This window comes from Cyanistes caeruleus, chromosome 1 (assembly GCF_971803275.1).
Source record: "Cyanistes caeruleus chromosome 1, bCyaCae1.hap1.1, whole genome shotgun sequence".
Lineage (NCBI taxonomy): Eukaryota > Metazoa > Chordata > Aves > Passeriformes > Paridae > Cyanistes > Cyanistes caeruleus.
Window position 1 is genome coordinate 93,771,835 of NC_141701.1, and position 26,938 is coordinate 93,798,772.

Genomic DNA, 26,938 nt, shown 5'->3' on the forward strand with positions numbered 1-26,938 from the left:
AAGCAGTTTACAAAAAACAGTGAGAATCTGCACCTGACACCTCAGGCCAGGTGTCAGTATTCTAAGAAACTCTGGGCCTCCTCTAGGAGTCTGTGTGTGTATGGACATAGTAGTGTATCGACTTGCACAATACACACCCATAAACTCACAAGTATTTTTTCAGGAAGAAATTGCTATTCTCAAAATTTTAATGGAGAAAAATGACACTTCTTACAATATATTGTTAAGTTTCATAGTAGTTGTTATCATCATTTTATCACATACACTAATATTTATCTATCTATCTATCTATCTATCTATCTATCTATCTATCTATCTATCTATCTATCTATCTATCTATCTATCTACCAGTCTACCTTCCACACATATATTTTATTTTCCTGGAGCTGTCAAAATCAGTTATGTTCCCTGACAATCAGGGATTAACAAAGCAGTTGGAATATACCCCATAAATCTCATTTGTTCAGCAAAGCCTGCAGGGTTTCAATTATGCTGTGAGAACAGGCTGATTTGGTTTTTTGCACGCAGTTTCAACCCCAGACCCAAAACTGGTAAAACTAACCAAAGGGTGAGTTCTCTTTGCACCTTTGAAGGGGAAATTTTGCATTTCAGGAGTGTGGGAACTGACCACCAGATCTGTTGAGCATTGTGACAAAGAGTTTAGCATGAAACTCCACCACTGGAAATGAAGGAAGAAGTTATTGTTTCCACTCTCACTGTATAATGTTCTTCATCTCCTGCTAGACTTGTACTTTACCAAGTACCTTATCTTCTCCCCTGACTTTATGCAGGAAAATGCAGGAAGAGACAAGAAGAACAATACTGAGGAATCACAGGTTCAATTACTGGGCATGCTGAAGTGCCATAAGCCAAACTATCATGCAACATGATAAACACTAAAAAATATAAGACAGCATTTTAGTACTGAGGATGGGAAACTGGAGATTTTGTTTGCTTCCTGTTTTAAAACTATTTCAAACCATTCCTGGACCATGTTCTGGAATGAGCTCTTCTTCAAAATCCTGTTCCTCTTAGAAATCCTAAAATTACTTTAGAAAAGATCTAGTGAGCACAACACATCTATGTGCTATTGTCTAAAAGGACAGTACATTAATAACTGATGAGTGAAGGAAGGAGTCTGAAAGGGCTTAGAGTTGTCTCCTATGGCAAAAAAATACTGCAAATGTGTAGCAAGGAGTCCATTCTTTGAACCTGGTGCCTGACAGCAAAAGCTGAAATTCAAGGAGATGACCACTGATTCCAAAACTGTATTGCTGCTTCAGCCAAATTACCTTAAAGCCAGCTTATTCAGTTATGACAAATTATGAACTACAGTAGTTCAGCTAATCATTCAAGCATTAAAATTAATTCACACCCTCTCTAAAGTGTCAGTCTCAGCACTGCTTTTACTGGAAGTGGACAATAACCCCCATGCAAAGATCCAAGGCACATTCTTGAGGAGTTTCTCCTGATTCTCAAATTCAGTCCTTGGCCAAACCCATCCTGTAGCCTTCCAGCTTCAGGAGGGAAGGCTTCATAACTTTTAGTCACCAGATGGCACTAGTACAGAAACCAGACAACCACATTACCCTTCAGTGGCATAACATAAAACCATACCATGATTTATCTGTAAATATTTACTTGAAAACCATAACCTGAGTTAATTGTAATGAGTTCTGATATTTCAATAAATATGGACGAGAAACTTGACAGGCACCTGCCATGAAATTTGCTGTTTCCTTTTAACTATGCGAAACAGGGTATAGAGTCTCTCACTGTACCTGAAAGTATTCTACCCAAAGACAGCAGCTATGGATCATTACAGTCAATTTTTAAAAATCCACATTGCATTTCATTCTGGAATGCTACTTTATTATGAAGTAAAGAACATCCCTACAGTAAAGGTAACTGCAAATCTGAGGAGAAAATCAGAACTGAGGGATGCATTCCTCCCTCTCCCCACCTCCTGTTTTTCCAGATGCATGTTGCCACAATCTCTGCTATGGATACTCTGTTCAACAATTCTACCCATGAGATATTATGAGCTCTAAAAACAGCCAATGTAGCTCAACTAAACTCTCATGGTACCTCCATCCTCAGATTTTTACAGCAGCTTGAAGGTAGGCTTAAATTTTTCCATATAGCATTGCCACCAGCTGGAGAGTGGAGTGCTGAATCAGTTTGCAGACTCGAATACATTAATTCAGCCTTATTTGTTGGGATTCAAACCCAGATGTGTCGATTTTGGACCCACTTTTTCTGGTGTACTAATGTTTCCTTCGAGTTCAAAAGTTAAATCATCCTTCCACAGGACCCATATAGCACATACACCTTTTTGTTAATCAAAATACGTGCTTTAAAGCTCCCTCCCAAGGGACTGAATATAAATACACATTAAAGATGCTTGTGTTATTTGGGTATAGACAGATTGAGACACTGCCAGGACACACATTAAGCTACTGACTGAAGGTGAATGCAACATCTTGTGCCTGGCCTTGCAATCAGCTAGAAACACATTGTTTATCCCTTACAGCTGAAGTTGTTTCTACACAAATTCTCTTCAGAGTATGGAGTTCAACACTAAAAGAACACATGCTCCACAAACACATAAAGGAGAAAAAATATGGCTTTCTAAATATTGATAGAAAACAGACATGATGCAGTACCAAAAAGAAGGCATTACAGGATTCAAGCAGGCATGAAGAATAAGCTTGCTGAAATACAACAACTGTGTATCTCTGATTTTTTCAAGGTGGAAAGTTGTGCAATTTGTCTATAAAAATGGTGATAAAAAATATAAATTAAGTCAAGAGTTAGAAGATTTCAGATAAGTTATATAACTACTTCATCCTAATAAGAATACATAAAACTGCATTCAGTAGCAGGGGAAAAGTATAGAAATGCTCATATTATTCAGGGCATGAGTGAACCTCTGAAAAAAATCCAGAAAAAATTCAGGTCACTCTCTCATAATTGGCAACACTTAATTCCACTAAAGCATCAAGCTTTTTCAGAAATAACATCATCTGAGCCTTTAACACAATTTCTATGTTCACATATCCCTCTCTCCAGCAGAGCTCTCAAAGAAAACGTAGAATTATACATGGTCATGCAGAATGAGAGCAGCAAGGGTCAGCATTTATATTGGCAATAATTGCTTAGAAGGCAATGACTGCTCAGAGACAAAAATCAGCAGCTTGCCAATTGGCCAGCATGTGCAAGCTGACATCACACCGCGCCACAGCTTATAAGTACCTTAAGATAGATCTTTGCAGCTTTCTTTCCAATCTACATAATATTTAGTATTTTAAAACAACAAAAAATGGAAGGCTTGCTCAGATTATAAAAAGTTTCTGTCTGAAGCAGCACCGAAAAGACCAGTAGAATAAGCCAAAAAACCCAACAGAAATGAGGGGGAGAAAACTGAGCAAGAGGCAAACAAATGAAGGCCACTGTGGTGACATTCAGATTGCAGGAGGCATCTTCTGCTTTTCTATTACTACTGGAAGCAGAAGAGTACTGCCCACCATCCAAGAGAAACAAACAGACACCCAGCCACCCTCAAACAAAAAATCACTAAAAACATTGACCCTATAAACAAGGCTTCGACATATAGATCCAGAACTATATGGTTCCAGTCACAGTATAAGAGCAGTAAAAACACATCTGTGTCAGACCAGGCTTGAAAAGAAGTCATCCCAGGGTAAAAAAAAAAAAAAAAGTATAATTTCACAAAGCAAGGTGAGCTCATTTTTTCCCATTCCTCTGTGGATCTGGCCCACTGAAAAGAGAGAAAACTTCAACACTTCAAAGAAATAAGCAAGATAATAATGGAAGATGGAATAGGAAATAGAAAATGAAGGTAACAGTTCATTTCCTACTGGATTTTGGTGAGGGTGGTTAATGTACTTTTTATCATTACATGGAAAGAAATACTTAGCACAATTGAATTCCCTTTGACCTTGTAAATCTCAGGAAAATACCCAGTTCCCAAACTGATTATAACAGGAAATTGACTGGTTTATGCCGGGGGTTTTGCTTGTTTGTTTTTATACCCACTCTGAGGGAAGGAAAACCAGATTTTACATGAAAGCCTAACACATATTTTAAGTTAGTGAAAAGATATAATCCCTGTTAATTATTTTATTTTGTGTACTGCTGAAAGGTGTTTACATAAAATGTGCTATTACAGGTAATGTAAAGCAATAAAGTAATACCCTAGATTTAAGAAAAAAAAATTTAAAAAAAAGGTTTTTCAGCTATCTTCAGCTCTTGAATTAATCCAAGCGTATTATCAAGATTTGTCTGAATATCACCCCCCCACATGCACACACAGAGCTCATTAAGCCTGCCCTTTTGAAATGCTGCAGCAGCTGAAGCAAGAGGCAAGGCAGAGAAGATAAAATGCAGCCACTCTCCACCAGGCTCCAGGCTGCCCAGTCAGCTCCTCTGACAGCCTCTGCCTCAGGCAGCAGGGTCAGGCACTAATGGTCAGAGAGGGCACAGACACAGGGAGGTTTGGACACTGAAGGCACTGGCATTTTTCCTGGGCATTTCTATACATGGCCTGGATCTCAGAAAGCTTTGGGGTTGTGTACGATTCCTTCGAACACACAAGTGTTGTTTTACATTTGTAAGGGTGTCAGATTAAGAAAGGTACAAGGCACCTCCCTCTGTATCACTTGTCTACTGACTGTCTGAGGTGGGAAAACTTGCAGAAGAACAATTGTGATGCAGAATTCCCGCCAAAGCAGCTGCCATACTTGGATTAGCTAGAAATACTGTCATTGGTACTCTTATTAGCTCTCAGTATGAAGCAGCTGTCAAAGATGATGAAAATGAAAAATGTCACTCTTCTGCTTTCCACTCTCATGGTTTCCACTCTCCCTTCACAGCCTGTTTCTTTGCCACACTACAGCACTTATAGAAAACTGCATTCTTTAAATACACAGCACTACAAAAAGCTTGACAACATTGGAGATCACAAGAAATGTGCCACTGTACAAGTACACAGGTTTTTGAGAGCCAGTTTAAGCACAAAAGGACAGAGAGAACAAGATGAGGAATTCCAGCAGCAAAGCCACATGAAAATCAATTTTGTACATGCTAGACCAACAAACCATCATCATAGTTTGTCCCCTCTATATTCTTCCTTGGTGCTCCTGATCTTTGACCTTTTGGCTTAGTTACATTTAGCGTTGTTTTATTTTTCTAATAAAAGGAAAGCAAATAAGGAATTGTGTAATAGGGTAAGTCTTACTTATTATCAAGAAAAATGTGACTTAAATGGAGAGACCTTAAAATCAGATACATAGTACATTCTACTGAAATTACTTTGATTTTAAATATGACATTTGGAGCATTATAGCAAGTAATGACAGGAAGCTTTTTGTAAGTCACTGACAAAATATTTTGCTTTGCTAATAAGTGATGCTTTTGTGACTTATCAGCAACAACCTATGCATCTGAACCATGACATGAAACATCAATCTTACATCAGTGTAAGTAAAGTATTAAAAGTATTAATGGTCAACTTCTCCCTACAAATCAGTTTAAGAGGACCAGTTCTGGGATTTTTCTCTACCTTCCTGGACTGTCAGTGATGCAGAGTGAAAGAACAAGTTACAACAATACAACCCTCTTCATGGTGGACAGTAATGCCTTGGAAGATATAAGTGAGGAGAAGCAGAAGTCACACAAGGTGGTAATCCATTTTCTGCAGTTCCATATCATGTTTCTGTCCTGTCACATGCCTACCCATGGAAATCAGTAGGCATAGTGCTTTCAGCAAGTGGCCCAAAAATAAATTTTACTATGACATTTCATGGCATTTGATGATTCATTGGAAGTGCTTGATTATGCACATTTTGATGAGCTTTTTTTCACTGTGGAAGCTAGGGGAAAAAGCACACACACAGAAAGTAAATATCTCCTCTGGCTCTTGTTGAAAGACATTGTTGTTCTAACTTTCACAAGTCACTCCATTCATTTTAGGATGATCAGTTTTTTATTACTGTCTTTCAGCTTCTGCCAAATATGAATTGCTTTTAGGTTCAATAGTGTAAATTAAGGAGGGTGGGGGAAGGGGGGTAGTGAACAGTGAGATTTATTCTACGTGAAAAAGCCTCACAGTATCCAAAATCAAATTTGGAAAGTCAAACTCCCAATGTCAAAATCCAGAGGTAAGGTTGAAATCTCTTATAAAGTTCACCAACCTAGGGCAATACCAAGATGCATTCCTGGCAAAGCGGCAAAGCCTGACTGAAGCTATAAAGTTGCTGGAGAGCAGAGACTTCTCCCTTTAGGAGCAGACTAAGAGTACCTGAGAAATCACTCCAGGCATTAGAATTACCAGTTTACAACTCAGATATCTTCATATTTCATACCCATCAGTCACGTAACCCTTTTTAGACACTTCTCAGGGTACTGTAAAATAGTACTCTTATCTAAAACATCCTCTTGACAGCTGCTTTTTGACAAACAACCACAAGCAGCATATGTAAAGTATCGTTTTAATGCTATACAATGCGAACTGAATTTAGTCCCAAAATTAATAAAATACATTCTGATGGCTGAGTTGTCTACTACTCATCTTGGATATAGTTGAAAATAAGCCAGATCCTCTATTTAGGATTTTTAAAAATTATTTATTTGCCTTTTGTTCCATATGGTGATATTACTGAAGCATAGCTTTAAATTCTATACCATTCTGAAACCATGAGAATAATTTTTGGGTACTGTTGTATTTTTGCTTGCTACAATATAAGTTTTATTGAAAAACTAAAATCTTTGGTAGGGGTGGAAGAACTAAAGTTAAAACAGTTCTGTGAAGGACTGCAGACAATGTTTCTGAAGATCTAGCTGTAATGACAAGATCTGGCACAGTCTGGGCATCACTAAATAGATTGCTCCCCATTTAACTAGATTAAAATCAAATTTCTACCTGTATTTACACAGGAGATGCTCTGTTAAAAGTGAAAGTACATAGAAAAAGAGCTGCAGATAAGAACACAAGGACAGGTGCTACATATATTTCCTGCATATATGGATTTTACTTTAGAGGATCTAGGCTTGAATTTTCTCAGCATAAGAAGACTCTCTGCTCCTACTATCATCTACATTGTGGCTTTTGTGGATGCTGTAGAAAGATTCACTGCACCCAGAAAACAGAGTACTGGTTTCTGCAACTTCATCAGTTAGCTAAATGAAAGTGTAACACTTTTACAAACCTCTACTTAAACACATCACAGCTGCAACTTCAAAATCTCTAACAAATTAGAAAAAAAAAACCTGGATCTCTTAAAAACTGCAAATCACAACAGTGCCTAGACCAGAGGACAGAAGAGAGGATGCCCCATTTTATCTCAATTAAGTTCTAATAGGAAAATGACACGTGAACAGATATCCAGTGAGTCATAGCTGAGTAACATGATTTTGTGCAACAGCGCGGAAGAATTATTAAGGAAACCAAGGCACCGTAATAAGCAACACAAAAATTTACATGTGGATGAATTTAGGTCTTTTAACTGCAACAGCAAGCATCACTGTTTGGCTAGGTAAGCAGAGAGAAAGAACACAGACTACTAAATTAGGAATAGTCCCTTAAACACTCAGATTGCAATTGCTCTATAGCAGCATCCTTGTTTACAGCCTTTACTTGAAAATTTTAGTGGTGTTGCAAGAGAGCAAGGCACCATCTCTCTCCAGTAATTTTTTATCCAGACATTAATGATCTCCACAGACCAGCAATGCACGAAACTGAGAAATAAATAATTGATGATTTTATACAGCCTGAGCTGGCTGACTCATCTCCAATAGGCTATTAAAACAGCATCATGAGCTCAGATGGTATAAAATGCCTAGAAATCCCCAGTTCTTCCTGCAACTGGAGGCTTTTTTTTCCATTCTGGCTGAAGACAATGAGAAAAACAAACAATTCAAGGAAAATCTGACAAGAAGTTGTGGGGGGGGAAGTGGGGTTGAGCCTTTTAACCCCCTCTTTAGACATCTTCCCATTTTCCTTCTCTAGTTTCCACAGTTCTAGTCAAAACTTTCTCTACACACCTACAGCTCTCATGTAGGTGAGGGAAACAAACAGCTGTTCCAAAAAGAAAGGCCAGCTCCCAGACCAGGACCATAAAGTCAACAGCATTGCACCTGGGATACACCCAGGAATACAGAACAACTACAGATCTTGGCACTGTAGCAAACAGAGTTCTCTTCCCTGATTGTGAGCATAAATTCTGTATTCACTTTTTTTTGGGGGGGGGAGGGGGTGGGTGATTTTACCCCTATGCTGCACATACTGAAAGGTTTTTACTGGTTAAATCATAAAAGAAACTAAATCAGCTCCTCTATCTCCCCAAAGTGAGAGGGTGGTCATTGCTGAGCTGTGGGGGTCACTGCTCAGCAACCCCAGTGCAGAGCATTTCTGAGAAAGATTTCTGAGCATTCATCACTAGGAAATAGTGGAAAATAGATTTATTTTTTTTTTAAGACATTAAAGCTCTGGTTAAGAGAAGCCCAGAGTTTCTTAAGTCCAAGTTGTGCTACAGAATCATAGATTCGCATAATGGTTTGGGCTGGAAAGGAGAAAGTTCACCCTAGATCAGCTCAACTGGTCATAGCATAGTGTTAATAACACCAAGATCAAAGGTTTGATCTCCATATGGGCCATTCATGTATGAGTTGGACTTGATGATCATTATGGGTCCCTTCCAACTAAGAATATTCTATCATTCTGTGAACAGAAGTCTACCAGCCAACCTTTTCTAGTGTAACCTGGCCTTAAGTGACACTAGATATGATGATTTCAGACAGCCTAGTAGATCAGACAAGTTTATGTACCTATTTGCAGAAATATAATATCCTGGTTTCAGCCAGGACCATTGGCTTTTGCAGTAGCCAGGAGGGTGCATGGCTAAGAACCAGTGGATTTCAACACAGCTATCATTTTCTGGGAGCACAGGTGGGGGCACATGGAAGCAGTCAGGAATTGTTGGGTTCTGCATGGTATTGTGGTGAGCATTTGCATTTTGTACACTTTGGTCATTAATACTGTCACTGTTGCTGCTCATGTTCTTATCTCATTGCTGCTTCCAGTAAATTGTTCTTACAGCAACTCATGATTTTTACCTTTTGTGCCTCCAATTCTCCTCTCCAGAGAGAGGAGGGAGAGGAAGTGGGGAGTGAGAGAGTGGTGTGTAATTTGGAATGGTTTCAGCAGGAACACTAAATTAGGCAATACCATTCCTGAACTACGACATATCTACGTGTGTACTGTAACTCTCCCTGACAAAGCCTGCTACCAGGAAGACAGCACTCATGTAGTTCCACAGCTTGTACTTTATCATACTGTTCTGATACACACACCCCTAAATCATGCAAGAATTATATGAGGATAAAATTGGCATTGTAATAATAAATATAATAATAAAAAAATTCCAAACAACAAAGCCCTGCTCCAAGGCCAGTTCTTCATTCTGTGACCTTCTTGGAGGTCTGTGTCAGAGCTGCTAAGAGACAGAGGAAGGAGAAAGCACCAAGATAAGAAGTCAAGCTGCAATTTTACCTCTACCTGACAGTCTAGTTGCAGTAAGCCATGAAAAGGGGCCTCGCTCTCCCATCTTCCCTCCCAGCCATGGATTCTCATTATCTCCTTTCTGCAGGCTGGAAGCTAAATGGCAGATACTGCTCATGCATACAAATCTTAAGTTTTCTCTGTTTAGCAGGCTTACTGCAGCCAGTTTGGTGTAAAAAACCACAAGTGACCACTTCTTTTTTTTTTTTTAATTGCATTTAAACACTGGATTAATCCTGCTGCATCACAATACCCTGTCTTTGGGGATTCTCTGGGAGCAAGTTGTTCTAGAGGACCCACCAGATCAAGGGGCAGAACTTCTAGCTCAGGTCACAAAAGCAGACCAGCATATGCTCAGCACCAAGCTGTGCATGTCTCTAACTCTGAAGCACAGAGGTGTCATATCAGCAGCACCAATTTTACTTTCATGTCAGATCACAGCCACCCTGATGCTGGTAACTGAACAGATTGTTCCCAGCACAAAAAAAAAAAAAAAAATAAGGTACCAAGGATGATCCTGCACTATCATTGCTTGTTCTCAAACCTTGGCTTCTTGTTTTACGCTTGTTTCTTACTTTAACACCAAAAAAGTCAGAGCTATGAAAATGTGGGTTATTAAATAAAATATCCCATCTGAATTTCTTCTGTGAAATTCTGGTTTTGAATAATTAACTGTTTCCATGCCAGCAGCCTAAAAATGTTTATTAAGAGTAGCACCCCACCCCATAACATTTCATCCTCCTAGCTGGAAAGGGTAGAATCTTTGGAAGATTATGTCACAAGGAAAAAATTGTCCTAAGAAAAATAAAAGCAAAACAGCCACATACACAAAAAAAACCAAAAAAAACCAAAAAAACAAAACCACACACACCAAAAAACCCCAAACAAAAAACAAAAAAAAACCCATAAATATTTCACATTTGGATATAAAGGACTAACGAATTCTACCTAGTAAGACATTCAAAATCCAGAAGGTAAAGTTAGAGTCATGGCATTGTGAACTAAACATGCAGAGACCTGATTTAAGCCAAGATATACCTCTTCAGTGGTATCCTCTACCCATTCAAGGTATCCCACACATCACAGTTATCACCATATTTATGCTGGTACTACATTTATGCTACTATCTTTGTGCTGTCATTTACTAAATGGGCATGAGAATATTTTACCAGTTATCCCATAGAGATAGTAACCAAAATTAATTATGATTTTGTTAGTGTAATAATGGTCATAGATTAGGATGGGGCCAAATGTTTGGGACAACTGGGTACATTTAATAGAAATCAGTTCTGACTAATATGTTTGAAAAGATACTACCCAAAGAAAAGATAAATAAGAAAATCCTAAAGTCTGTTTATGGCAACTAATCCTCATCAAATTACTGCTAATTAATGGTTCAAAATGAGTTGGAACATCCAGATCCCATTTTGTTAGGCAACATTATAAGATTCTCTCTTTCTCCCTGATTCATCTGAAGCAAGAGCTTAATGAAGTTCCTCCCCCTACCCCAGCCTCTCAAAAAACCCCAAAGATCAAGAAAAAAAACAAAACCCAAAGAAACAAAACCAAAAAAAACCCCAAAAAATAAAAAACCAGAACAAAGAAAAAAATCTAGCATGCAAGCCCTCTGAGATAGGGAGAATATATGGGGTCTTGACAAAAATGAATCACTTTTGGAAACCTATATAGCAAGAACACATTAAATCAGAGAGTTGTTTATGATTCAGAACTCTGTCTAAAGCAGCCCTTGCAGAAAACACCAAAGTAAAAAAAGAAAAGAGAAATAAAATGGTTAAGAAAAGAATCTGGTTCTTGGAGATACTATTCACAAGTGCCTAGGGGAAAAATATTACATTTTTTAAAATTAGGTACCATTTTCCAAACAATCCTATTCTATATCCTGACAGTTTCTCAGTGCAAGATGTGCACTGCCAGAACAATCCTGTTTTCCAGGGCTTCTGATGGGAAAAGATATTATGCTATAATGAATCTAACAATCTTATATCCTCTACTTATAATGGACCCAGAATGCTCCAAAAATAATTGGAGCAGTTTCTTAACTTCAAGTCTTCTACTATTACCAGTGCTTAACAGCAAAGAGAAATGAACACTTTACTAAGTAATAACACGAAAACTCAAAGAAAAACCTTCCAACATACTGTCAACTTTTATCAGGCATTGACTGATTAAAGTTCAGTTCAGACTGTGGTTAGATGAGGCAATCTTCTGGACCTGATTTATCAGAGGTGGGGGGCTAAACACATCTCATTAAGGGCATCAGAATTTACATATCCTCCAAATACTCTTGTAGGTCAAATTGGGAAATTGGTGAGACTTATTCTTAACATCATACTTATCTTGATACAGAAAACCAGATCAGCAACAACACCCAAAGTTCTAATGTTGCAGTAAGACCTAAGTCAGTATTTGTACATATTTAATGTACAAAAGAAAAACAAGTCCCCCATCTACTTTAACATTAACTAACCTCTAATTAGCCTTGATACATATCCATGGTAGATTTCCATTTTGCTTCCTTTCCCATAGGCAGGGTCACCCTCTTCTCCCAAGTTCTGGTCCCCCTTTCAATAAGACTCTTTTGAATATGGTCTTCATACCATAGAACCTATCTGAGCAGTTACAAAATCTACTTGAATGTCCTCATTTGCAAGCCAATTAATTTAAGCCTAATGTAACATGTAATGTTACATAGAAGCAACACTTGCAGGTCAATATGTTGGTTTCTTAAATATCCATGGGTATTTCAAGGTTTGCATTTGCTCAGAGCTCCTGCATAAATAATCTGAAAAGGCTGTGATTTATTGCCACACTTATATTGTTTGCTGTGGCTTTATAAAAGCACTGATGAAAGTCCTATTATAAATATGTTTAATCTGATTTCTTTTTGTCCCTAACAGCTCTAGTAGACAAGATTCTTAACTCTCATCTACTCTAACTACATTTCTCTGTAGCTATACTTGCTAAAAGACTGTTCTCCTGTAAATTATTTCAACAGATACAATTCACAGACATAATGTTATGAGTGCACTTAATTTTTAATATCTCTAAAGAAATAATGGCTTAGGTCAGTCAAGATTTCTGATGGAAACAAGAGGACTCCCTTTTCATATTATTTGTTTATGAGTATCTAGTATTAACAATTCTGATTTCTGTGTGTTGAAATATCATTTACTCTAATTCTTGTAGGCTTAGAAAAATAGAACAACTAAAAAACTCCCAACTACAGACAGAAAACCCACAAATAAAACAAACAAACAAACAAACTAACTAACAAAATCCCTACAAATATATAGGAGATCTGTTTATTCTGACACAAAGTAAAAATTTTCTTAAAGAATATTTAGGGGCATTTTTTACATCATGAAAAAAGACCAAAATGCAACACCAAACAAACAATTAAAAGGGTTTTTTCCTGCTTTTTTTTTTTTTTTTTTTTTTTTAGCCTCAGGAGATGCAATTTGATGTTCCTTTCTGAAATAAAGTACATGTCCACTGACTGCAACATGAAAATTTCCAAGAACTCATTTGTTCAAGAACACATTTTGGGTGTTTATTAGGGGCTTGAGCTAATGGAAAAATAAGTTTGGAACAGTGAAATTCAATTTTGCAATTAATGATCTATCATATCTATTCTTTGAAAGATGCCTATGCCTCAGCAGAACTGAAATACTTAGGAAAGTAAGACAATAGAAACATTTCTAATGTGAGGCAGAATTTCACTCCAAAGTTTTATAGCAGCCCATGTGTTATCCTATTTGTTTCATTAGTAGATATTAACATACTTCACAAAAGAGATCAGTCTTCTTAACCTCAAATTCCAGGTGGGGAAAGAGATTAACACTTAAATACAGTTTTGTCCAGCAGGATATGGTTTGGCCCTCCCATACATTAAGGCACTTCCTATACAGCTTACCATGTTGTACTTTTTCTTGGTTTGCTTTCCTGGCTACAAACTTGATATCAAATGCATGAATAGAGGTAATGCATTCAGGAATTATATGGAAGCCAACTGTAACTCAAATCTGTGGTGCAGTGGAATCAGAGCCTTTTGGAACCGAGTTTTCTAGATTATTTCACGGAAATAATATAAAGTTCTCTATCAAGAATATACCAGAAGTTAACAGAAGAGTACAGACCATCTCCCACATCTCTCACCAAAAAAAAAGAAAAAAAAAAAAAAAGAAGAAAATCTGATGTTATCTTATTAGAAGTGTCTTCATTGTTCATGCTCTGGTGTTGTGTCTAATGCCATGAGGAAATGTGTTTATGCATGCCTGTGACAGTGCACTGTCAGATAGCCCTCAGGAGACATCTTTGCCTCTTGAGTACCACAGATGTACAGGAAACAAAACAAAGGGCAACCAACAGATGCTGTCATTCAGTGGGTACATTCAGTGGGTACACTTATGCAACTGCTTGCAGCTATAAGGTTTACCAGTCTTGAACAAATGCTCTGATATTGACTTGAGGTTAGATAATTAATTAAACACTAAAAAAGGCAATTTCCGAGAAGTGTCTAGCAGTTCTTTCTTCTAAAAGTGTGTATTACCCACAGAGAAAGTTTCTATGTAGACACATCATAGGTTCTGTTGTGGAGAAAGCTAATGAAGAATGGCCAATAAAAAAAAGTTTCTTCTGTTAGCCAAAAAAAAATCTATGTATATCAGCCAGTTTAGTTGCCAGTCTTTACAGCCACAACAAATACAAGCTTCTTTAAAAAGGTGGGGAAATTAAACAGTATTTATGATACTTGTTAAGTATTTCTTGACAAAATACTTCACTGTGATGATAATTTGTGGTAGAAAAAAAAGGCAAACCCCATCACTACATTTGCTAAAACAACACACTGTATCTCACCACCTGCAGCTCTGAGAGCCATCAGCCACTCCATTCATTTCAGAAAGGGCTGTTAGGAACCTCTGTTGGAAAATGCCTCATTTCCTTCAAGTTATTCTGCAAACCAAGTCCCTGATGTTCACAAGCATGAATGAACCTGATATAGGCCAAGTAAGAACATTTCATTCTCAGGCACTTTCTAAATATATGTACCTGCCCTCTTTGAAATCCCCTTCTAAGAAGGAAGCAGGAAATTCCTGCAGAAAGGTTAGCACTCTGGTAAACTCATAAAACACTGATGGTTTCTGTGGCTTGCTGAGACCACAGCCACTTCCACATCACCTCATCATGACTGTGCTATGGTTATTAGCAATCCAAAATTAAAATACTTATTTTGAAAAGGGATCATTTTGCTGTTTCATGCTGTCAAATGAACCTGTAGGAGGGCAATGATATTTCACTGGGGGCTGAAGGTGAATGAAAATGGAATTAAGCTGAATGCTAAATTCAGCAGTATCATAGGAAACCAGGGTATCTGAAACCAAAACAGATGAATCTTGCAATGACTAAATATTGGATTAGCAGCCTGAATGCTTCATCAATTTCAGCTTTTTTACCAGTATTATATAAGGAAAGTCTCCCTGCTCAGTTCCTGCCAGTCAAATAGGTGCTGAGCAATCAACTCCAGACCAGGCCAGTAGTGCATAGATAGCAATGAAATCACCTTATTAATACAGCATGCAGATTTCAAGGGATAAAATAGCAATTTAAAGTATCCTATTTTCTTTTTAGCAGGAGGCTACTTAGCTTGCAGTATATGGGGCATCACCCAATTTTAATTTTTCTGTTGCAGTGATAGGGGCACTTTCCACTACCATTTCTACTAGCCTGTCTCTAAATCAGAAATGAATTAACCACAGAGATGCAAGGATAGACTTAGCAGAATCTCCGCTAGTCATTTCAGTGAGATTAATTGACAGGGTATTTTAAAACCCATTTTGACAGCAAGACAAGTTGAAACAAGGGACTGTCCTGGCTCTGTTTTCTCTGTGCTTGTAAAAGTGTCAGTGACCATGTTCCACAAGGAGGGGAGGGAGGCAGGAAGAGATCAAAAGTTTTTCCTTGCCCAAGCACATCAGGGTAGTACATGGAAATCTTTACCCAGGCTCAGGATGAATAGAAAGGAAGTCATGAAAGCTAAAAGTAGACACATCCCAGCACATCACTCTTACTGCAAGTCAGCCACTCCTGGAGAGCACAGGAACAAGATATGTCTGCTGGTATCTGGGCACAGCTCATTCACCTGGCAGCAGAACGTGTTTCAGGCTCTTAACAGTAGGAATGCAGAGACACAGTAGGAATGCAGAGACTCCAATTTTTGCCAGGTAATGGCTTCCTATTAGGGAAAAGAAAGGGGTTGTTTCCTGTTATTTTTAAATGCACTCCACTTCTTTTACTTTTTTTAGTAAAAATGTTTTATGGATGAACATGGGAGATGCCTTACAAGAAAGAGGTGTTTGCAGGATCATTGCTCTGCTCTTCCCCACCAGAGCTGTTTGCAGGCTGTGAACACTTTTACATGAGCAAGCTGTATATTTCTATCACACTTTGCCAGACTAGAATTCAATCTGAGTACACTTTCAGAGAAGGGCTGATGGCAGCAAGTAATTCATTCCCTATTCCAGGCTGTTTGCTTCCAACAAGTCCATTTCACGGGATAGTTAACAGATCCTCTCATGATAAGGATGACTGCTCAAAGCACTTAGGCTGATGTTGTTTTAATACCAAATCTATATTGAGGTGGTTGACACAAGTAGTGCCATACAAAGTAGCTTACAAAGGCTGGTGGAGTGGAACAAGACAAGAAACCTAATATCAACATTGGTCTGTCTCTGAAATGCCAATGACATCTCTGATGCTGTGGGTATTTTAAATACGATGCTTTAACACAGCACTTTGGTAACAGCACATGTAACTATGATTGCAGATCAATTTGCTGGGTAAAGATTTCACTTTGAAAGTATTCTTTAAATTCTTGAAGCCCTTGCATACCTAACGTACTCTCAGTAACATTTATGTGGTATAATATTATTGCACTTTATTTCCTTGAGAAAAAAACACCTGAAAAGGGGAAAATAACTCCCTTGATACGACCAATTTATTATATATGTCCTGGTTTTATGTGGTGTGTAATTGTTTGTATAATAAATATTTATAATGTAGGGAAATTAAATATTATACAAAGTTTCTACAGAGAAGATATTTTCAAGCATTAATGATGAAAGTCAAAGAGTTCAAACAATTCTCCAACAGAAATTTTTCCTCCTGTTTTCCAAAAGTGCTTTTGACTTGGGACAACCACATTTGAAATTGTCCTGGCTTGTTTTCACAATCATTTCTGGAAAATTTCCTCTTTCTCCTGCCCTGAAGGTCCTTTAAACTTCATTTCTGCTTGAATCCTTTGAATTCTTTTCCAGGCCACTAGGTATATCTAAACATAGCAGGACTCCCATAATATGTGGTTTGTCCTAATTGTCAGAAGTCCTGAGTCCTGAGTATTGTGATCTATGATTCATGAGGCACTTCTTTAAAAGAATGAAAAAAAAATTAGTTCAATTAATTTGGTTGTAAGTTCTTTCTGTAGCCTTTATTTTCACAAAGATATACACACACAGCCCCATGTCACTTGGTCAATAGAGAATGACTTGCTTGCTTTGTGCTGCTCACATTTTCACCCTCTACTTGCATTAGCAATTAAAAAGTATTAACTGAGCATTATGGATTGCACTGAAGGTCAAGACCTGTTTTAACTCATACCTAACAGTTTGTTAGGAGCAACCACTGAATTGTACCATCATTATGGTATCTGTATGTCTAGGGAAATCATATATTGACTGTTTTCATCAATATTATTGCATCGACTGTCTATAAACTGCACTTTCCTGTCACCATGGAAGAGGGACAGTGCAGAATCCCAGAGTGTCAGTGGTGGTAACTTGGTTTTGGTTAAAGCTCATGGAGATAAGTACATCTCACTTCAAAATAATTACTAGGTTTTGGCAGTTTTCCTGAATTTTGAGAGATCACTCACAAAGTGGCTCAGCCAAATATTATTTGGCGTCTTTCAATTACCTGGAAGTCTGTCCATGAACAAATTTCCAAATGTTTCCACATATCTAAAATGCTGTGTTCATAGCCCAGTTAGTGCAGAAACTGCATCCTCTCCACATCCCCCACCAAACACCGTGAACTGAGTAAAGAACAGCACTTTTAAGTTTCAGCTCTACAAATACATCCTGAGATTTTGCAAAAGCAAAAAATCTAATTCTGGGAAGGTTAATTAATGGTGGATATCTGTATTTGTCAGCCAAGCATTCACACTATTAACCTGTTTGCAACTGCACTTCACATCTCACATCTTCACAACTTCACATCTTCATTGAACATACAAACATCAAATCCATAACATGCAATTCCCTGAGCAACTGCTGCTCATCCCAGTGCTGACGAGTAGGAAGGAGTGAACTCGGATCTGTTGTGCTGAGTTCTGCCAAAAACATCAAGGTGGTTAAAAAAAAAGTGGGGGAGGAAGAAAAAAAGGTTGGGGGGGGGCTGGGGAAGAAAAATTTTTACACAGGCCCAGGAGGGACACGTAGTCATGACAGGTGACCCACATGCCTCCAGCTAGATGCAAATTAGTTAGTCTGCTACACTGAGGGAGAGAAAAAAAATATCTGCATGCACATTGAATACTTCTACCTTACAACATGGCCAAACCAAAACTGATGACAAATGCCAGCACTCACATGAGATATCGAGCAACAGCTCTAAAATGCTGAAGAGGCCATGCCTTTTTCATCCTCCACCTCACATCAAATGAGCTTACATCCTTACTGGAATCCCAACAGGCAAGTGCCACATCAAAGTTCCACCTGAACTAAGGTAATGGTGCTGGAAGACTGTTGAACAGCTTCCAACTCCTACATTAATGAAACTATGAAGACATTCTTACATTCTAAAAAGGTTTGTGGCCTCAGTTAAGTTGGAATATAGTTCTCTGTGGCCATCAGTCTGAACTTGTCACAGCTCCTTCATGGCAACTATAGGAACTGAATCACAAAGTGTCTGGGGGAAAGCAGAATCCCAAAAAAGCCAGTGAGTCATCCTACTGTGTCCCGTTACTTCAGGGGGTGAGCACTATTCCCAGTACTCATGACAGTGAGCAAGCCTGACTCGTCCACCTGATTTTTTCCAACACTGAACTCTGAAACCTGCAAGAAATCTTACTCATGACAGTGGGCTTCAGGACTGGTAGAACTGATACGGAAACCATTGGAAGTTTAGGAACAGCAGTCATTAGAACCAAGTAAAATATGCAGTGAATTTATTGTTTAATAAATTTTTACGTTCCATGGTTAGCTTGGGAAGTCCCCACAGGAACCTAAGGGACCTTCTGCACCGACTTCAAGAGGCTTGATATTAACTTTGTTTTTAATAATTCTTTTAAAGTACCTAAATGAACAAAAGTAAGAACAATTTTGTCTGTTTCAGGAGTAGCAGTTGACAGTCATGTTTTCATCTTATGTGTTGCATTTCTTCAGAATACATGCAGTTGTCAGACGCTGAAGAAATGAAGAAAAATTAAATAAAGAGAAAAAAAATTACTTTTTCTTTAAACAGTATAGAGCTTTTCTGACAACTCACTATGATAGCACTACTTCCCTCCTTATTGATACTTGGTACTGAAAATGTAGTGCAAATTAGAGAAGAAAGCCTTTCTGCAGAAAGAATCATACAGAGTTGGACTAGAGCTTCAGCAGAAGAAGCTAATCTAGAAAATATATATATACACATAATATAGATTTGAAAGTCATACACCTCCTAGCCATATCATCTTCCTCCACAAGTGGAGTCTGCAGAACAATTTATGAACACTAGCCTTTTGCAATTCCTACTTGCTTTCTGAATTTCTCCTTCAGAGTGGATCTGAGTGACAGAAAACACAAACTGCATGCGACCCCTTTGCACTGGAAAGGAATGAAGAAAGCAGCAGCAATCAGGCCCCTTTCCTCTACCCAGTGAAACAAGTCCCAGCATGACCTTCATGTTGCAAATTTCTAATTAATACTCAAAAAAAATAAAGTGATACATTCACACCCAATCCAAAATTTGAAAATGAAGAAGGTTTTCAGGCTGTAAAGCTGAAATATCAAGCTTCTTGCAGCTGGGCTGAGTGGATTTGAGAATCCCTTAGAGTCAGCATCAACCATCACTGATGCACAAGCACGGCATAGTTTGAAGAGATTTGTGCTTAATTTGTGATTAAAGGCTTGCAACTCAAAATAGAAAGGAGGAGAGAAAGAAATAAAGCTTGTCTGTAGACAAATAGATTCCAGCCTACCTGCTTTTTGTCCATAACTCTGGTAGCTGATGCTTTTCTGTGCCGATGAAACTATCATTGAATTGATTGTATCAGTTGCTAAGGGAACCAAAGGGATGATGCTAATGGATACTATTTATGACACTGGGAACCTTAGAAAACATCTGCCATGAAAAGATGGTGTCACAAGTTAGTTAAAATCTACATTGAGTCTTAGCACAGAAAAGAGAACCAGATAGGATCCTTTCTGTCTTCCCTCTGACATTTTGTTTTTTATCAGATACTTACAGCTTTATGCTTGCTTTTACTGTAGCACCACTTTATAGTCATTTTTCTAGCTCTATTTCAAAACACAGGAGTTAGCTCAAACACACTCATTCTAATTCTAAGCAGTGGAGTCCAGGATTTTTTTAAAACATCACACATGATGCAAAATAGGATTTGACTTTGGGAATGCTGTCCAGAGGACAGAATTTTTGAATCAAAAACACTGGATTTGATATGCTTCTACCTTTGCTCTTATCGACTGTCAGTTATGGAAGATTTTCATAACAGATGCAGCAGATCTCACAACCAAACTGCTATGTTACAAATTATTATATTCTCAGAAACCTATGTTTATATTTAAAAAAAAAAAGTCTCCATTAAAAAGAGACAGACTTTCTAAAAGCATTAAAAAAAGCACCAGGGAACTATAAGTTATTTTTTTCTTCTTCCACAAGCTATATGTTCACAGCATGAGTCATCTATCAAAAGCAACCACACAAGTCTGAACTTATACCAGTGAAGGATCAAGCTCCAGGCACTTATTTATTTACAGAAGGCTTGAGGAGTTATTTCTGCACTGAAGTCACAGATGACCCATAGTCAGACACCTTGTTGCCATGGAAATCTCACAACACCACTCTCTGCCTTGCTCCTATCCAAGATTCTTCTTTGCATCCCTGGTGATCCCTGCTTGTCACAGCTTCCCTGGGTCCCTCATTTTGGGCAGGCAGCAGCTGCTAGCAGGACTAGAGCACATTTAACCCTGTCTGTCACTTCCAAGTCATAGGAAGGTCAAAAAAAGTGATTTTTTTAGAACTGTGATACTTGACTGATCGTCTTCTGCCGCCTTACATTCTCATGCACTCAGATCTCCAAAGTTGTGTCTTATTGCTTAATTTCAAAGAATTAAACAGAGAAACTGGTGTCCTCCCATGCTGCTGGCAAGGAAGCCACAACCAATTTACAATTATTTGTTTCTGGAGAAAGGAAAGAAAAATAATATCCAATGACTACTCATTCTCATGGGAGAGCAAATCACTGAGACAATTTAGTGACAGCTCATAAGGTGCATCCAGAACAAAGCAATATAAAATCCCCAAAAGACCCCCACTACACCAACCCCCCCAAAATGTTGAGGGGCACAGGGAAGCATACAGTCCACCTGAACACACAATCACAGAACCTCTTGAGTTTGAAGGGACCCATAAAGATCAGAGTCAAACTCCCTGCCTTTTTCAGGACTACCTAAAACTAATCCATGTGGCTTTAGATGTTTTTCCAAAATCTCTGCAGCTGAAAATCTCTGCGTAATGGGCAACAATTATTCTTTTTTATTTTTTTTTTTTTTTGTCTGTTGTACCAATGCTTCTACTTTAGACTCTGCACTTCAGGATCATACATCTATTTGCATATAAAAATTAGTGCTCTTTCCCAACAGAGCAGACAGAAACAAGTGCCTAAAATAAGTTAGATAATATAAGAATCTGAAAATTTCTTGGAAGAACTACAAGACAAGAGTACATTATACCATCCCAACAAACACAGGGCGTTAAAGTTGTATAGAGCACTTCCCTTGGCATGACCTGGTTGCAGACATTGACCCTAGATGATATCTGAAAACATTAAAAAATAATAATAATAGTGATTATTCTTCATATAAGTAGACAGTTCCATTTTCAGAAAGATATCTCAATTTTACCCAGCCTGTAAGCATTAGAACTGCAACCTATCAAGGTATACCTATTTGAAGCAATTTCAGTATGAGACCATGAGGATCATCAAGAAAGAGGCAAAGAAAAGTTGTCACATTTTCAAGTCAGCTCTAGGCAAAAAAAAAATTTGAACACCTTCTCACAACTGCCCAGTGTTATTCACCTTTTAGTCTCCTCTGTGACCTCAGGAGAGAAAGCTAAAACCAGTGTTCTTGACACATTTACAGCTTGTGAGATTTAAATAGCTCTCTCTCTGTTCAAGATTAAAGGATTTTTTTCAGTACTAGTAGAAGTCCCAGCACTGAAAATTAGTCCGTTCCAATTAAGGCTTCAACTAGAAGTAATGTCTCCCTTCAGGGAATACATGACATTTTAAATTAAGAAACATTTCAGCTAACAAGCCTATAAATCTTCCCAATTAACTGTATTCTCTACTAGTTTATGAGTCTTCTGTTCAATTTGACAATCCTAATCTCCCAGAGAGTGCAGAAAAGGTTGAGACCTCTGTGGAAGTTGCTTTCCACTTGCTGTACTGGAAAGGGATACAGAAACTCTCTCTGACTATACTTCTCTTTGACAGATCTGAGTCAAATGGCACATCAAAGCCCAGTACTCTTCACTGCCATCAGGTGAAAAGGTTTTCAGTCAGCCAAAAGCCTCTGTGATGCATTTCCCACCCTCCATAAGGAACCTCTGTGGCAGCACCACTAAAAACACAGCACCAAAGGATTCTCTCACAGGAGCACTTTGCACACTTCTCCCTGGATTATTCTTTTACTAATCAAAGGTTTCAGGGAACCCAGTCAGGGTTTGTCCTAGAAAACAGTGTCACACGGTGATTGAGGGTGCCAGGTGAGGTAGCTAGAGGAAAAAGCAAGTACACCAGTCAGGAGCATTAAATGTAACTTTTCTCTCTGCTATATAGATGGGTTTATTCCCTTTTAATATGTTAAGAGGGTAGCTGAAAATAACTGCTAAATAGGAGATATTAAAGAGACATCTGAAAAAGTCACAAAGAGGGAGAAACAGAAGCCAAGAGTATGGAAAAAAAAAAAGAACAGTATCTGAAGAGATCACTGTGTTTCTTGAAAGACAAATGTCATAAGCTATCATCCTAAATTGGATGAGGCAAGCTGGGGTATTGCCAGACACACTGTAAAATCAGAGCCAGCTGAAAGACCATGTTGGCTAACCAAGTGTGAGTATAGAAACATGGAACGGTCGAGGTTGGAAGGAACCTCTGGAGATCATCTAGTCCAACCCCCTGCTAAAACAGCTTCACATCCAGGTGAGGTTTTAATATATCCAGAGGAGACTACCACCTCTCTGGGCAGCCTGTTCCAGACTCTGTCACTCTCATAGGAAAGTGGGTTTCAGTTTGTGCCCATTGTCCCTTGTCCTGTCACTGGGCACCACTGAAAAGACCCTGATTCCCTTTCCTTGAAACCCACCCTTAGGATATTTATAAGTACTGATAAGATCCCCTTCTGGTCATCTCTTCTTCAGGCAAACTGGCCCAGCTCCTTCAGCCTTTCCTTGTAAGAGTGATGCTCCAGTCCCTCACCCATCTTTGCAGCCCTCTGCTGGACCTGCTCCAGTAGTTTCTTCTCTTCCCTGAACTGGGAGTCCAGAACTGGACACAGAACTTAGATTTGGCCTCTCTAGGGCTAAGGAGAGGGTCAGGATCACCTCTCCCATCATGCTGGCAAATGTCTACCCCAGGATACCATTGGACTTCTTGGCCACCAGGAGAATACTGGCTCATGGACAGCTAGCTGTCCACTGGGACCCCCAGGTCCTTCTCCACAGAGCTATTTTCTAACAGGTCAGTTCCCAGCCTGTCATGATACCTGAGGTTGCTGTCCCTCAGATGCAGGACCCTGCACTTGCCTTTGTTGAACTTAATTCAGTTTCTCTCCACCCAACTCTCCAGCCTGTCCAGGTCTCACTGAATGACAGCACAGCACTCTGATGTATCATACATTCCCCCCACTTTCGCATCAGCAGCACCTCTGCTCACAACCCTCTGAGCTCTGCCATTCAGCCAGTTCTCAACCCACCTCGCTGTCCACTAACCCATCCCACACTTCCTCAGCTTGCCTATGAGGATGTCACAGGAGACAGTGTGGAAAGCCTTGCTGAAGTTAAGGTAAACACCCACTGCTCTCCCCCATCTACCCAGCCAGTCATTTGCAGAAGGGTATCAGAGCAGTCAAGCATGACTTCTGGTGGATCCATGCTGACTATTCCTAATAATCTTCTCCTCTACATGTTTAGAGATTACATCCATAATTAGCTGCTCCATCACCTTTCCTGGCCATAACAAAGGTGAGGCTGACTGACATATAGCTTCCTGAGTCCTCCTTCTTGTTTTTGAAGACTGGAGTGACACTGGCTTTTCTCCAGTCCTCAGACACCTCTTCAGCTCTCCATGACCTTTGAAAGATAATAGTGTGGCTTAGCAGTAACATCTGCTATTCCCTCAGTACTCATGGGTATATCCCATTGTGGCCTATGGATTTGTGGGTGTGTCCCATTTGGGCCCCTAGATTTGTGGTTGCCAGGTCTGCCTAAATAACCTCTAACCCGATTCTCCTCAACCAAGGGAAGGTCTTCTTTTCTCCAGACTTTCTCCCTTCCCTCCAGGGTCTGGGATTCACAAGGGCTGGCCTTAGTAGTAAAGACATAGGCAAAGGCATTCAGTAACTCTGTCTGCCCTATCTCCTTTGTTGCCAGGGCACTCACCTCATTAAGCAGGAAGTTCTCATTTTACCTAGTCTTCATTTTGCCACCAATGAACTTAAAGGAGCTCCTCTTGTTGTCCTTGTCACATCCCTGCATACCCTGACAACATCCTACATGACTACTAGCATGACTTATTTATCCTAAGGGTTTGCCTCTTTTTCCACATTTTGTAAACTTCCTTTGCCATGATCTCGTTGCTAAGCCATGCAGGCTTTCTACCCACCTTGGGCATAAGTACCTTGAGTAAGGAATCAAGCAATCCTGACCTTGGAGGAAGTGATGCTCAAGTATCAGGCAACTCTCTTGGACCTGACATAATTCAGAGGTGTACAACGTGGTGCTACGTGAGGCCATTTCCATGGGACAGTGTCTTTTGGAACTAGAAGCTGTTAGCACCTATGCTGGCTAAGAACACAGAGAACAGCATTACACTGTCCCACAGATACAACCATAAAAGCATAAATAAAATATTTCACAGAGACATTTAAAAAGAAAATTTTGCTACTGTAAAAGAAAAACAAAGTCATTTTCCAAAGGCTATTGTCCCAGGCCGAACTACTGGGTAACGTTGTGGAAAGTAAAAAAAAAAAAAAAAAAGAAAAAAAACACAACAAAATACACCAGATGTCCTCCAAAAATGCACCACATGTCACTACCTTACATAAGGGAAATGCAGTGTGGCCTTTGCAAACCAAACAATATCAGTCTGCCACAACTGAGAACATCCCCGAACTGCCAGCTTTAGGACCAATGCAACTGATCTCCATTTATGAAACTAAGACAAAAGCCTCCCTTCCCAAGAAGCTCAAGACTACTAAAAAAGGCAGGTAGTAAAGGAAAGAAATATTCTGCAATCTTTTTAACCTGAATCCACAGGTATTAAGACTGACTGTATATCAGGGCTGCCCCTCAGAGCAAACTTTAGCAGATCCTGGACAGAAAGTAAGAGAAAAATGCATTATGATTCCTCATTTCAAACAAACAAACAAACAAACAAAGCAACCAAACAACAAAACCCAAAACCCAACACCACAGCTCATTCCAGTAACAACAGAAGTGCACCACCAGGTAAGTGAGCTTGTGTTTACAAAACCTCTAATGCTCAATTAGGTCTTTTTAGCACTGTGCATTACTTTTTGATGTTAATGCAGCTTCTTCTATTGATCACAGTGCAGCAACTGCTATTGCTGCCATGTAAAAATTTGTACAGTGATAGAAACCTTTCCACATAAGAACCTAAATGAAGGTGTTTGCTCCATTAGTCAGGAAACACTGTCATGCTCTAATTAATTTGTAGGAGGCAGAAAATGGATAACATATGGCTCTACTTTTACAAAATCAAGGAAAGAAAAGAAAACATGTTTATTTGTATTTCCAATACTTAGAAAACATCTCTACACATTTTCCAAGTGTTTACCACTTTTTCCAAAGGCACATACAGCATCTTTTGTAGGTGCCATTCACCCTGCTGTTGAACACAATGAAATTTCAGACCTAGAAACAGACCACATACATGACTCATTAAAACAATTAGGGTCATTATAAATGCAAATATAAAAAAGAATAATTTAGGATAAAGGTATCTAGTTAATCCCTACCATGATTACAATACCAAGAATTATTTTATTAACCCAAAACAATGGAAATATTAAGTCATTTTTCAGCACACAACAAAGCAAAAAAGCAAAAAAAACAACATAAGAGCTTTAACATTTCTAGCAGCAAAGGTCAGGAAACTGCTTTGGGTCAGTGAGTTCTAAATCTTGTTAAAGTTTAAGCCCCACTTAAATAATTGAATAAACTGAAAAAAAAAAAAAAATCAGAGCAGCCATGGTCTCTGTAAAGTTTTGGGAGTGTAGCTTTCAAAACAGGGAAATCATGGATAGGTCAATAATGAATCTTTCCCAGATAGGGAAATCATGAATCAGAAAGTCATTACGGTCTCCAGACATTGTTGTTTTGTGGGACATTGCCCAGCATTCAGGCTCCAACATAGGATCCATTATTCCCCCACCTGACAAGGAAGTAGACACAATACATTGAGGAAATTATATGGACCTGCCTAAGGGGAAAGAGACACCAGGGACATGGCACATCTTGTCAATGGTCAAAAGAACAGGCAGATAATTAGCTTAAAACCATATCCTTTAAGAAGGTTCTTCTGCATCCCTCTTGTCAGAGGCCTTTATTACTTCTTAAAAGATGTTTATATAAGCTGCATATGGAGCAATTTTCTTATAACATAATTTTTTCCACCCCCAAAGCCTTCCTAGCAAGTTTTTCCATCCACTGGGAGTTGCAGAGCCTTACCTAAGTAGAGGGGGAAGTTCCCTTGTGGGAGCTGGAAGAAGGACAGAGCAGCCCCCACCCCAGTAGCCTACCTCCTTTGAAGAGACA

The 26,938-nt window shown here is 38.8% G+C and overlaps 1 protein-coding gene across 10 annotated transcripts in view; it reads right to left on the reverse strand.

Annotated features, from left to right (window-relative positions):
• Positions 1-19,925, reverse strand: part of LOC147655747 (uncharacterized) — a 140,330-nt gene extending 120,405 nt beyond the window's left edge. For 2 of the 10 annotated variants that reach the window (XR_015274120.1, XR_015274119.1), the window contains exons 1-2: positions 19,839-19,922; positions 15,741-15,833 (exon numbers count right to left, since the gene is read on the reverse strand). Coding sequence is in view for 1 of the 10 variants with exons in the window: in XM_086842778.1 (XP_086698904.1) it covers positions 19,839-19,853 (15 nt within the window). In the remaining 9 variants the exon portion in view is untranslated. The other 8 variants (XR_015274099.1, XR_015274092.1, XR_015274102.1 and 5 more) reach the window with 7 other exon arrangements.
• Positions 19,926-26,938: the final 7,013 nt, after the last annotated feature.